Here is a 12366-nt window from a genome sequence, read left to right as displayed (position 1 = left end):
TTGGGCTGTCATAAGCAATAATTCTCTCAGCATAAACCAAATAAGGATAATTTTCTCTCAACATATACAAGTTCACATTTGTTTGTTCATCAAAAATCAATTCCTACTGTGGATTGATGAAACCTGCAAAAATTCAATATATACTTGGCAGTGTTCTACGACCCTAACATGATATCAAGAGCAAAACAGTCTTGAGAATAAGTATTGGTGACAACCTTGCACAACATCAAGCATAGGAGCAACCTGGCATGCTTCATCTACAGGTCGGTCCATCCACTTCTTCATCATCTCTTCAGCAACCAAGGCGAGTTGGTGTTGTAACACTGATGCCCCGAGAGGCCCGACCAAATTTAATCTCGTCGCAGCAGAAATAACATCTCTCATTGCCATGAACATATACATCCTCTGCGTGGTACTGCTATCAAATCCAAGAAATCCACATATGAGACCAAAAATAGGCGCATGATGGAAATAAACAGATCCTGACCCCAAGAATTTGTCTCTCATTTCTTTGAGAGCTGGAACCTCGAGATATACCGATGCCGCTACTCTTAGAAGTGCTGATCCTTGAGATGCTGATGCTTTTCTACTGACTTCATTCGTTAAGGTTGCTTCGAGCAACCTATCCAGCTTAGACCAGGCAACAATGTCCGGGGACTTGCAGGCACAATATACAAAGGGAAGAAGTAGGCTGCCAGTATTCTCCAAGACTTGTACAATATAGGACTTAAGATCTATGGGGTTCGTCACAAAAGTAGTTTGGATGGCAGCTTCAAGTCCATAAGAATGAGCAAAGCCACCGGTCGGAAGGACCGAATCCAATAGTTGCCACTGCCTCCATTGCAGAAGCTCACTTCCAAGTTGCTCATGCATTCCATCTGTAGCTCCATCATCGAAAGTTAACTTCACCATCTAATAGATAGCAAATGACACTACATAAATAACATTATGAAAATAACTACTGCAAAAAATACCTTCTAAATGGCTCTGCTATTTTAAGTTCAATTGTAACCTTTTTTTTCCCCACATTGCAATTGCTCCATTTTGTTCTAATTCAATATTAATATCATTGTACTCTGAAAAGTTAACTTCACCATGTAATAGATAGCGCATGACACTAGATAAATAACATTATGAAATGAACCACTAGAAAATAGCTTCAAAAATGGCTCCACTATTTTAGTTCAATTGTACCTTTTTCCCCCCACATTGGAATTGCTCCATATTGTTCTAATGTAATCTTTGTAGCATGTACTGAGCCATTATTTTATGGTCAATGCAACTAGGTGGAAAAATAATTTAAAGAAAAAAAAATAGCATAAAGTTTCTAGCCTGATTTTATGATGTTCACGATAACCTTTAGAAGATGTGGTGTATGATGGATTTTGAGATTGCATCATAGAAAACTTCTAAGTAACCATATACATGATAGTATCAATCCAAAAACCAATATGAGACCTTTACAAAACTAAAAATCTACAAAGCTATACTGACTGTAAAATAAATGGTTGTATATATTTTGAGGTAGCAAAAGAGGAGAATCACTTGTGACAATATAGGCAATAATATCATACTGCACCAAAGTGGTGCTTATTGGAACAAGACAAAAACTACTGCACTATGGTAGTAAGTGATGCAATACTTGAGTGTGTGTCAAAACCCTAAATCCACTTCTCACTCTCAACACATGAACATCAAACTGCTAAGCTCTATGGGTTAGCAGAGACTTTTGAGGTAACAAATGAGGAGAATCAATTAAGGTTATTCCAAGTGCAATACATGCATAATAAGATCCTATTGCAGTAAATTGGTGTTAATCATACTAAGGAGATAAAAAATGAGTACTAAGTGATGCAATATCTTCATAAATCTACAACAACAAAAAATCCGTAAAGTCCGATTGAATTCTATAAAAATCCAATATCTGCACGAATATCAAAACCCTAAATCCACTTCTTACTCTAAAGCCTGCGCCCGCCCGCACGTCAGTGCATGTTTTAGTTCCACTCACCCTCTCCCCGTCTCTCTATCACAAGCAAGTGCTGATATTGATGAGGGATACCCTGGGGACCCGACAACGTTACAGTTAGTGACACGCGCCATCCCGCGGTAGCCAGGTCAACCGGAAGGACGCCCTCTGACAGGGGCAATAAAGGCGACACGACCTGATTAACATCAGCTACCCTGGATGACGCCTCGCGCCTCGATCGACCTGACAGCACTCGGTCAAACTGACCGGAACACCAACCGAGGCACATTAACACCCTGCTCGGGCTTGGCCCTACACGCCCATACCCTGCGGCAGTTCGGTTCTCCACGCAACGTCAATGGCGAGGTCAGACGCTATCAGAGGTACGATCCTGCTCCCGCGGGCAGGCACCTCAGGTAACACTAAACTGCCCTATAAATACCCCCGAGGGGGACACACTCCAAAAACATCTCTTCTCTTGAAACCCCCTCCACACCATCTGCTAACTTGATCGTCGGAGGGGTCGGGTCGAGCATCCCGACCCGACCTGTGTGCAGGTACGAAGACGAGGCGCCCCCGACTCGAGGCTCAAGCGAGGAGCCCCTTTCCCGGAGGAAACGATGACCCACCGCTGTGACTGAACCCGAACCTAACCGCGTTGGCCCCGAGGCCACGGTATAAAGTTGTTCGTAGCAACATTTTGGCGCTAGAAGGAGGGCATGTCGCTAGGACATCTTGCGGGAGTCCCCCCCCCGAGGGGGAACCACTAATCAATCACCCCTCTACTGGGCACGGAGATCAGCCCCCTACCCACGGAGACAGAGAAATCCTGACGTCAACACCAGATCGCTATTGGCGCCTGTTTAACGACCCAGGGTTGTCGCCCCCGGAACCCGCCGCGGGCCCCTCGGCCGTGCCTCCCGAGGCCTTTCTCGGCCTCGCTAAGCAAGTACAGGCAATGGCGGAGATGATGCAGACCTTTGTCCCACTTATTCCCCAAATCATACGACTGATGGACGCTTTGACCGACCCGACGCAACAAAGGCCAAGCCCGGAACAGGCCGCGACAGGTGAAACTCGAGACGGAGCTACGGACCAAAGGGGTTCGCCTGCACACAACTCGCCCGCGCTCCTCCAAGCCACACAACCCCGCTCTGAGCCTGACACCGTATCGTCTGACTCGGCGGACAGCTTTGTTAAAGTGCAACTCTCCCGAGTTAACCGCCGCCTGGACGAGTTCCGACGCGAACTTCAGAAATCGCGGGGCGAATCAAGCGAGGGCGGCTCGGGCGGATCCCCCTTTATTCGGGAAATACAAGAAAAGCCCGTTCCCCTCAACTTTAGGGTGTCGGCTTTGGAAACATATGATGGCGGCTCCGACCCGGCGGAGCATGTCGCCGCGTTCAGGGCTCAGATGGCCCTCTATGGTACGTCTGACGCGTTGATGTGTCGTGCATTTTCGACCACCTTTAGGGGCCCAGCACGCGCGTGGTTTAGCCGGCTGCGCCAATCCTCAATTTCATCCTTCGACCAGTTCGCCAGGGAGTTCGAGCAAAATTTCCTCGCCAGCACGCGACCTCGGCCCTCCATGGCCACCCTGCTCACGCTATCACAGCACGAGGAGGAGACGCTCTCCCAGTTTGTAACACGCTTTGCCACGAAGATCCGTGGGTATCCGGACGCTCACCCTTCTTTGATCATGCAGACGTTCCTGACGGGGCTGAAGCCCTCAAGGTTCTTCTGGTCGCTAATTGAGAAGCCGTCGGCCACCATCCCCGAGATGCTCCAGCGAGCCAGCCAATACGTCGCCGGCGAAGCACTGGTGGTGGGAAGACGCGCGGACGGGAAGAAGCCACGGATCGAACAACCCCGAGCCGTTACCTCGACGGCCGCGACACAACCCCGTCGGAGGCCCGACCATCTTGAGCCGTGGCTCCCGAGGCCTCCGCCCCTCCCACTGAATGCACCCCGTACCGAGATCTTCCTCCAGATCAGGGAGAAGGGTCTTTTGCGACCACCCAACCCCGTAAAAGCTACTCACAAGGATCGATCGAAATATTATAGGTTCCACCGAGACTATGGTCACGACACGGAAGACTGCCGCGACCTCCAGAACTAGATCGAGGAGCTGATTAGAAGGGGGTATCTCGGTCGCTATCTCAAGGAACCCCGAGAGGCGACCCCACGACCCAGGATACCCGTCGAAAGACAGATCGACGTCATCTTCGGAGGACCAGCGGCGGGCGACAGCAGCTCAACCGCAAGGAAGTCCTATGCCCAGAGCACGGTCGAGAAACGCCCCCGACCCAAGCTAGAACCCGAAATCTCTTTCGGGGTCGAAGAGGTGGAACGCTCCCATCATGACGACGCTCTGGTGATCTCCATCCAGATCGCCAACGCTCGGGTGAAATGGGTAATGGTTGACACTGGGAGCTCCGTCGATGTGCTGTACCTCGACGCCTTCAAGAAGCTCGGCTTGTCCACCGAGGACCTCATCCCCATGAGCTCGGCGCTCACGGGATTCACCGGGGACTCCATCTCCCCGCTCGGCATCACCACACTCCCCGTCACCATCGGGGAAGAACCAAGGACCAAGACGATAATGACTACCTTTATGGTGGTCGACTTACCCTCGGCCTACAACGCCATCCTTGGTCGCCCGACGCTCAACAAACTAAAAGCAGTAATCTCGACCTACCATCGAGCCATCAAGTTTCCCACCTCTGCAGGGGCCGGAGAATCGCGAAGCGATCCAGGGGAGTCAAGGAGGTGCTACCTCACAGCGGTTACTCTCCCGAAGAAATCGCGCCTCCAAGACCAGGATCCCCGAGAAGAGGTTGTACCACCAACACGCCTCGAGCCTCCAGAACAGCTCACCGAGGTACCCTTGAAAGGAAACCGGTCCGATCTAACTGTAAAAATCGGTGCGGCCCAACCCAAAGAAAACCAGCTCCAGCTCATTGACTTCCTGAGGAAAAACACCGATGTTTTCGCATGGTCACCCAAGGAAATGCCAGGGATCGACCAGGCGGTGGCCGAACACCAGCTCAACATCGATCCCGAGGCCAAGCCCGTAAAGCAAAGGCCACGGAAGTTCGCTCCCGACCGACAGAAGGCGATTAGCGAAGAGGTCGATCGACTAAAAGAAGCTGGGTTCGTTACCGAAGTAAGGTATCCTCGGTGGTTGTCGAATGTAGTCCTTGTTAAAAAACCAAATGGAAGCTGGCGAATGTGCGTTGACTACACCAATCTCAACCGGGCGTGCCCCAAAGACTACTATCCGCTTCCGAGGATAGATCAGTTAGTCGACGCCACAACGGGTTATGAACTCCTTACATTTATGGACGCATACTCGGGCTACAACCAAATCCAAATGGCGTCAAAGGATCAAGAAAACACCGCCTTCATTACCGACAGAGGAATATACTGCTACAAGGTAATGCCATTCGGTCTAAAGAACGCTGGGGCAACTTACCAAAGGATGGTCGACAAGCTGTTCAAACACCAGATCGGCAGGAACATGGAGGTATATGTGGACGACATGATTGTGAAGAGCAAAACCGCAAAAGCGCATCTAGTTGACTTGGCGGAAACCTTTCAGACCCTTAGGCGATTCAATATGTGCCTAAACCCCGTGAAGTGCATTTTCGGGGTTAGCTCGGGAAGATTCCTTGGCTTCGTCATTCACCAGAGGGGAATAGACGCCAACCCAGAAAAGGTTCGGGCCATAACCGAGATGCATCCGCCCCGCTCAATCAAGGAGATGCAACGCCTTACCGGGAAGCTGGCGGCACTCAATAGATTCATATCGAGATCGGGCGACAGATGCCTTCCCCTCTTCCGGGCCCTGCGACGAGCCGATAACTTCGCCTGGACCCCGGAGTGTGGAGAGGCTTTTGAAAACCTAAAGGCGTATCTTGCCCACTTGCCCCGACTCGCTTCCCCTGAGCTTGGAGAAACCCTCGGTCTTTCCCTAACGGCATCAACACGGGCAGTCAGCTCGGTACTGGTTCGAGAAACACCGCCGAAGCAACAACCTGTTTACTATGTCAGCCATGTCCTCGTTGGAGCCGAGGTGCGATACTCCCCAATCGAAAGGCTGACCCTGGCGTTGATAAAGACAGCACGAAAGTTGCGCCGTACTTCCAGTCCCACACAATCAAAGTCGTCACCGACCAGCCGCTGCAGCAGATCCTGTCTAAATTCGACGTATCAGGCCGAATGTTACGGTGGTCGGTCGAGCTCGGCGAATTCGACATTCAATATTTTCCTAGGAGCGTCGTCAAAGCCCAGGTACTGGCCGACTTCATCTCCGAACTAACACCCGAGGATCATGCAGATGAACGGAAAGATACCGACCGCTCATGGACCCTGCACGTGGACGGCTCGGCCATCACCGGGGCAGCCGGGATCGGACTCGTCCTCAAAAGTCCAACCGGAGAAACCTACTAGAGATCTGTCCGGCTACGATTCCGAGCCACTAACAACGAAGCTGAGTACGAAGCGCTACTACACGGCCTACGCCTCGCCCTGGAGATGCAGGTGGAGAACCTCGAGGCATTCAGTGACTCCCAACTGGTGACAGGACACGTAAACGGGAACTACGAGGCCCGAGACTCAACCATGGCGTCATATCTGGTAGAAACGCAGCGGCTCGCCCGCCTCTTCAACCGGTTTTCGATCACTCAGATACCCCGGGTCCAGAACGCATCGGCCCCCGACTGGACCGCCCGAGGTTTAGAGAAATCCCCGCGACCGAGCCCATAATGGCGCCGACCATACCATCTTGCGACGTCGTCGAAACTCAAACCTCCCCCGACTGGATGGAGGAGATACTTCGCTTAAAGAAAGACAGAACGAAGCCCGACGATCCGACTGCCACAAGGCGACTAAGGCGAACCCAGGCCTGGTATTGCATGGTTGGTGGAAAGCTATACCGCAGAGGTTTCTCTCAACCTCTCCTACGCTGCCTCGCACCGCCCGAAGCCAAAACCGTCCTTGCCGAACTCCACGAGGGAATCTGTGGGGAACATATCGGAGGACGAACCTTAGCCTTCAAGACTCTCCGACAAGGGTATTACTGGCCAACGATGTGCCGAGACGCTGCATTGTACGTACAACAATGCCAACAATGCCAAAGGCACGCCCGGCTGCAACACCAACCGGCGGTCCCTCTCACCCCGATGGAAGCTGCTTGGCCCTTCGCCCAGTGGGGACTCGACCTCCTCAGCCCCTTCCCTCCGGCTTCGGGGCAACGGCGTTTTCTCATAGTCGGGGTCGATTACTTCACGAGATGGATTGAAGCCGAACCCTTGGCCTTCATCACTGAGAAGCAAGTTCAAAGCTTTACTTGGAAGAACATCATCACTCGGTTCGGGATCCCAAGGGCCATTATCACCGACAATGGGGCTCAGTTCAACAACGCCAAATTCAAAGCCTACTGCTGGTCGTATGGAATACAGTTGAAGTTCAGCTCAGTGGCACACCCCCAAACCAACGGACAAACCGAGGTAATGAATCGGGCAATTCTAGAGGGCCTTAGGAGAAGGATCATGGGCGCGCACGGAGCCTGGGTGGACGAGCTGTCGAGCGTTCTATGGGCAATGCGGACAACCCCAAAGACTGCTTCAGGCGAATCCTCGTTCAGCCTTGCGTTCGGGACCGAAGCGGTCCTCCCGCCCAAAGTGGTGTTCCCGACCTTGCGTACCTCAGGCTACAAGCAAGTAGATTCCGAGGAGGGCCTGAGAGCGCACTTAGACCTCCTCGAGGAAAGGAGAGTTGGGGCCCACCTACGCGCCCTAGCGTACAAGAAGGCTGTGGCGCGAATGTACAACCGAAGGGTTCGCCCCTGTCCAATCAAAATCAGGGATCTCATCCTCCGAAAGGCAGAGGTAACCAACCCAACCCGAACGGGAGGCAAGCTCGCGCCCAACTGGGAAGGCCCGTACAGAGTCTACGACATGGTCCGAGAAGGGACCTACCGACTCGAAACTATGGAGGGAAATCACCTGCCAAGGACCTGGAATGCGACAAATCTGAAGAAGTTCTACCCATAAGGAAAGTCGGACAAGGCATGTGTCACGGGAAGATGCGCACAACAATAGCCAAAATGAACCATCCCCAATATAAAAGATCTATACATACAATGATCGGGCGATACAAAGACCGAGAGCCAACCTGACCAAAAACAAGAAAGGTAAAATACAGGTCAGCACGGGGGAGGGGTTTCAGGCCCGTCATCGAAGGGAACGCTTGCCGGCATATCCACGGTCTCATCCGCAGGGTGATCGGCAAAGGGATCCGGCTCCAGCTCCCACTCCGGATGATTCGACCGGGCGCGGGCACAGGCCACCCGATACCCGAACTCATACGTCGCCCGTCCCGACCTTACCAGGCCACGCTCGAACCCTGCAGACGCCTTGTACTCGGCAATCGCCCTCTCTATCCGCTCGGGCAGCGCCCGTTGCTCCTCCTTCAAGGCCTCCTCGGCAGCCCAAGCGGAAGACCGGGCAGACTCAATGTCGCTCGAGAGCGTCTGAAGTTCATCATCCAGCGTTCGGGCGCGAACCTGGCTTTCCTCCAACTCGGCCTTTAGGCGCTTCACCTCCTCGTTCAAAGCCGAGGCGTGCTGTTCGACCGCTGCTACGGCCTCCGGGCCGAACGACTTCCTCAGCTCTTGGTTCTCGAGGCGAAGTGCGGCGCAGTTGCCCGATTGTCGCTCGATCACCCGCCCGGCGTCAAGGACTCGGTCGATCAACGCCATAGCGTAGTGTTGACCCTACACCAGGATCAATATCAAGACCCACATAAGATAGCGGGCAGATAAACGGAGGAATGCCACTACTCACCCAGACCAATGATTTGATCGCCCGATCCGCCAGCACCTCCGAGGTGGAACCATAAAGTTCCTTAGCCAATGCTGGCTGCAGCGCCCCCCAGATAAATTCCTGAGCCGACGACCCATCGGCCCAGACGCGGTTGTCTGCTTTGAGGTCGGGCCACCGAGGGGCATAGGGGGTTCCCGTCGCGCCAGCAGGAAGGTTGGTCATGCTCAAGGCCTGGTACCCCTCGCCCTCCAACCGACTGACGCGGCACAAGTCCCGCATCGACGTCGGGCGCACCGATGCCCTCTGGGCGGGGTCACCACCAGATAGGTCAATCGCCTCCTTGCTTTTGGGGCTCCCCAAGCCCTCACCCGGTGGAACAGCTCCCGTCAGTCCCACGGAGTCACATTCGCGAGCAGTCGACCTCGCGGACACCTTCCTAACCGCAGTCTTCAGTTTCTTAGCAGGCCGACTCGTGTTCGGAGAACCCGACGCACTCTCAGACGCGCCCCTTTTCGGGACATCTCCAGAGCCGTTGCCGCCCCGAGATGGGGCCGTAGTAGGTCTGGTGTGAGGTGCTTTCTTCACAGACTGAAAGTTCACCATCTCTGCAAAAGGAAACCCAATCAGTCAGATAGCTCGGGACAAAAAACAATGTACGGCATGAAGACAACCATACCCCCAGCAACCGGGCTCAACCCCGCATCGGCCAGCCACTCCTCGGTCATCTCTCCGATCACCCGAGAAGAAGACAGAATGCTCCTCAGACGATTCACATCCGCCGACTCTCTGCCTGAAAGCAGCGGGAGGACATTGTCGACAGTACGGGAAGTCCATCCAGTGCTGAAGCCCCACCCCCGACTGCAACTGACAAAGAAGAAGCGGCTCTTCCAACCTTTGTTGTTGGAAGGGGCGCCGCTGATCTTGAACCCACTACGGGCGGCCAAGTAATAACCGCCCCGACCCCTACACAATCGAAAGCAAGCCAGAAATAGAGCCCTGGACGGTTCTATCCCGGCCGCACGACACTCCCCGAGGAAGACGACCAAATAGCGCCAGGAGTTTGGCGCCATCTGAGACGGCGATATGCCCCACTTACGGAGGCAATCCTCGATCACAGGATGAAGCGGGAACCGCAGCCCCGCCTCAAGGGCACCCACTGTCAGCCCGAATCCTTGGGGAAACTGATCATACGGCCGTTGACCCGGACGAGGGGCAAACAGGCTATAACTTTCCAGGATACAATAACAAGCCCGAAGCTCCCCCAGAAATTCCTCTGTCACCACTGAATCTATGTCATGCCACAGCTTGAGGCTCGCAAGCAGGGCAGAACTCCCCCCTACTTCTAATGATACGTCCCTCGGAGACAAATGGCTAACCCCGGGGCCCTCGGGAGAAGAGGTAGAAGACGAAGAAGAGGATGAGGAAGGCAGAGACATCCTAACCTCAAGGCAGTAGGGAAGAGGCTGAGTCGAGGGACAGAACAAACAAGGGGCAGCAGCGGCTAGACGAAGTGACGACGATCAAACAAAGATAAGGAAAACCCTTCTGGGGGAAGCTAATATAGAATAAGTCGAAGGCGACGATCGAGCTTCTCGAGGAAAGAAAAGTGAATCGCGGCCCTCGAAACCATCAGGACTCCTCAGGGCCCCCAGATTCGCCGATCTCGGAGATCCCGCCCAGAAGCGCCCCATCCCCAAGACCGGCGCCGCCCCGCTCAGAGCGCCACGTGGCACGCAGCCCCAACGTGATGCAACTCCTCGCTCACCCAGACCACAAGCCCGAGTCGCTCCAGTTCGATCTCTGACTTGCGACTCGCCGGCTCAGCTCATAGCCCGAGTCGCTCCAGTTCGATCTCCGACTTGCGACTCGCCCGCTTGGCTCATAGCCCAAGTCGCTCCAATTCGATCTCCGACTTGCGACTCGCCGGCTCGGCTCATAGCCCGAGTCGCTCCAGTTCGATCTTCGACTTGCGACTCGTCGGCCCAACCAGCCCCCACAGATGACCAGCACGTCCGAGGAATCTAGACCTAGGTACGCCTCTCGTCCACGCAATTTTCAAAAACCACACAACACGCCTCCGTATAGGGGGGGAAAGTGATGAGGGATACCCTGGGGACCCGACAGCGTTACAGTTAGTGACACGCGCCATCCCGCGGTAGCCAGGTCAATCGGAAGGACGCCCTCTGATAGGGGCAATAAAGGCGACACGACCTGATTAACATCAGCTACCCTGGATGACGCCTCGCGCCTCAATCGACCCGACAACACTCGGTCAAACTGACCGGAACACCAACCGAGGCACATTAACACCCTGCTTGGGCTTGGCCCTACACGCCCATACTCTACGGTAGTTCGGTTCTCCACGCAACGTCAATGACGATGTCAGACGCCATCAGAGGTACGATCCTGCTCCCGCGGGCAGGCACCTCAGGTAACACTAAACTGCCCTATAAATACCCCCGAGGGGGACACACTCCAAAAACATCTCTTCTCTTGAAACCCCCTCCACACCATCTGCTAACTTGATCGTCGGAGGGGTCGGGTCGAGCATCCCGACCCGACCTGTGTGCAGGTACGAAGACGAGGTGCCCCCGACTCGAGGATCAGGCGAGGAGCCCGTTTCCCGGAGGAAATGGTGACCCACCGCTGCGACTGAACCCGAACCTAACGGCGTTGGCCCCGAGGCCACGGTATAAAGTTGTTCGCAGCAACAGATATAAAGAACCTTTGTGTGTGGAGCAAAAGATACTGCCTTTCTATTCACGTTTTGCAAGCAAAATATGCCACAGAATGTCAATTGGCTGAGAAAAGATGATACATAGTATGCAAAGAAGCACATAGCAGACTCAAAGATTGGAACCTTGAGAAGGAAACTAAATGTGAGAGGAAGTAATAATACTGTAGTCAAAACCAACCGCATCAATTGATGTAATTATTAGAATGTGATCAAAATTTCTCTTCAGAAAACGCATCCAAACTGCAAAATTGTGTCTCTACGAATAATACAACAAGCGTTAAAATGAATCAAATGCGAACAACTCGCGGTGCAGACCATGCTTGCGATCCGGAATCCAGAGATGCGACGGGAACACCATCGTATTCCCCTCCAGATTCAATACCACAAGCCTTAAACCATCACAAATTCGAACCGGTCCGCGCAAAAGAAGGGAAATATCAAGAATTCCAGAGGATTACCTGCTTGCATCGACGACTACGGCGCGATCGCAGGAGGAGTCGACGCCAATCGATCGGACAGCTTCTTCCCTGTCAACACCGCCTCGCCTCCTCGGACACCAAACGAAACCAAGAAATAGGGCCGGCTGCTTTGATCTTCGTGCAAGTTACCTTGCGGCCCCAAGTAAGGAAGATGGGCATCCTTCCCACATCCCCATTGGTCAAACACTCACTACGGTAATAATAATAATAATAATATTATTATTATTATTATTATTATTATTATTTTTAAATAATTTTATTAATAATAAGGTAAATTCCTGAAATTTTTTTTAGTTTTTAAAAAAATTAAATTTTTTTTAGATAATTTTAGCATGTGTAATCGCTTGTGCTTCG

General features: G+C 52.9%; 1 protein-coding gene across 2 annotated transcripts; it reads right to left on the bottom strand.

The window, feature by feature from the left end:
- Positions 1-32: 32 nt before the first annotated feature.
- LOC135615286 (urease accessory protein F-like) lies at positions 33-12150 on the bottom strand. 2 transcript variants are annotated; one of them, XM_065113576.1, is made up of 2 exons: positions 11992-12150; positions 33-912 (listed from the first exon to the last, which is right to left on the bottom strand). In XM_065113576.1, the coding sequence occupies exon 2, from the start codon at positions 910-912 to the stop codon at positions 175-177; it is 738 nt and encodes a 245-aa protein (XP_064969648.1). In that variant the 5' UTR covers positions 11992-12150; the 3' UTR covers positions 33-174. The 2 variants fall into 2 exon arrangements, with proteins under 2 accessions (XP_064969648.1, XP_064969649.1); XM_065113577.1 differs by having other exon boundaries at positions 33-878.
- Between the last annotated feature and the right edge of the window lie 216 nt (positions 12151-12366).

The sequence above is a fragment of the Musa acuminata genome, chromosome BXJ2-6 (genome assembly GCF_036884655.1).
Source record: "Musa acuminata AAA Group cultivar baxijiao chromosome BXJ2-6, Cavendish_Baxijiao_AAA, whole genome shotgun sequence".
Classification (NCBI taxonomy): Eukaryota; Viridiplantae; Streptophyta; class Magnoliopsida; order Zingiberales; family Musaceae; genus Musa; species Musa acuminata.
The sequence above is the reverse complement of the archived record's forward strand: the minus strand, read 5'-3'. Positions and strand labels throughout refer to the sequence as shown.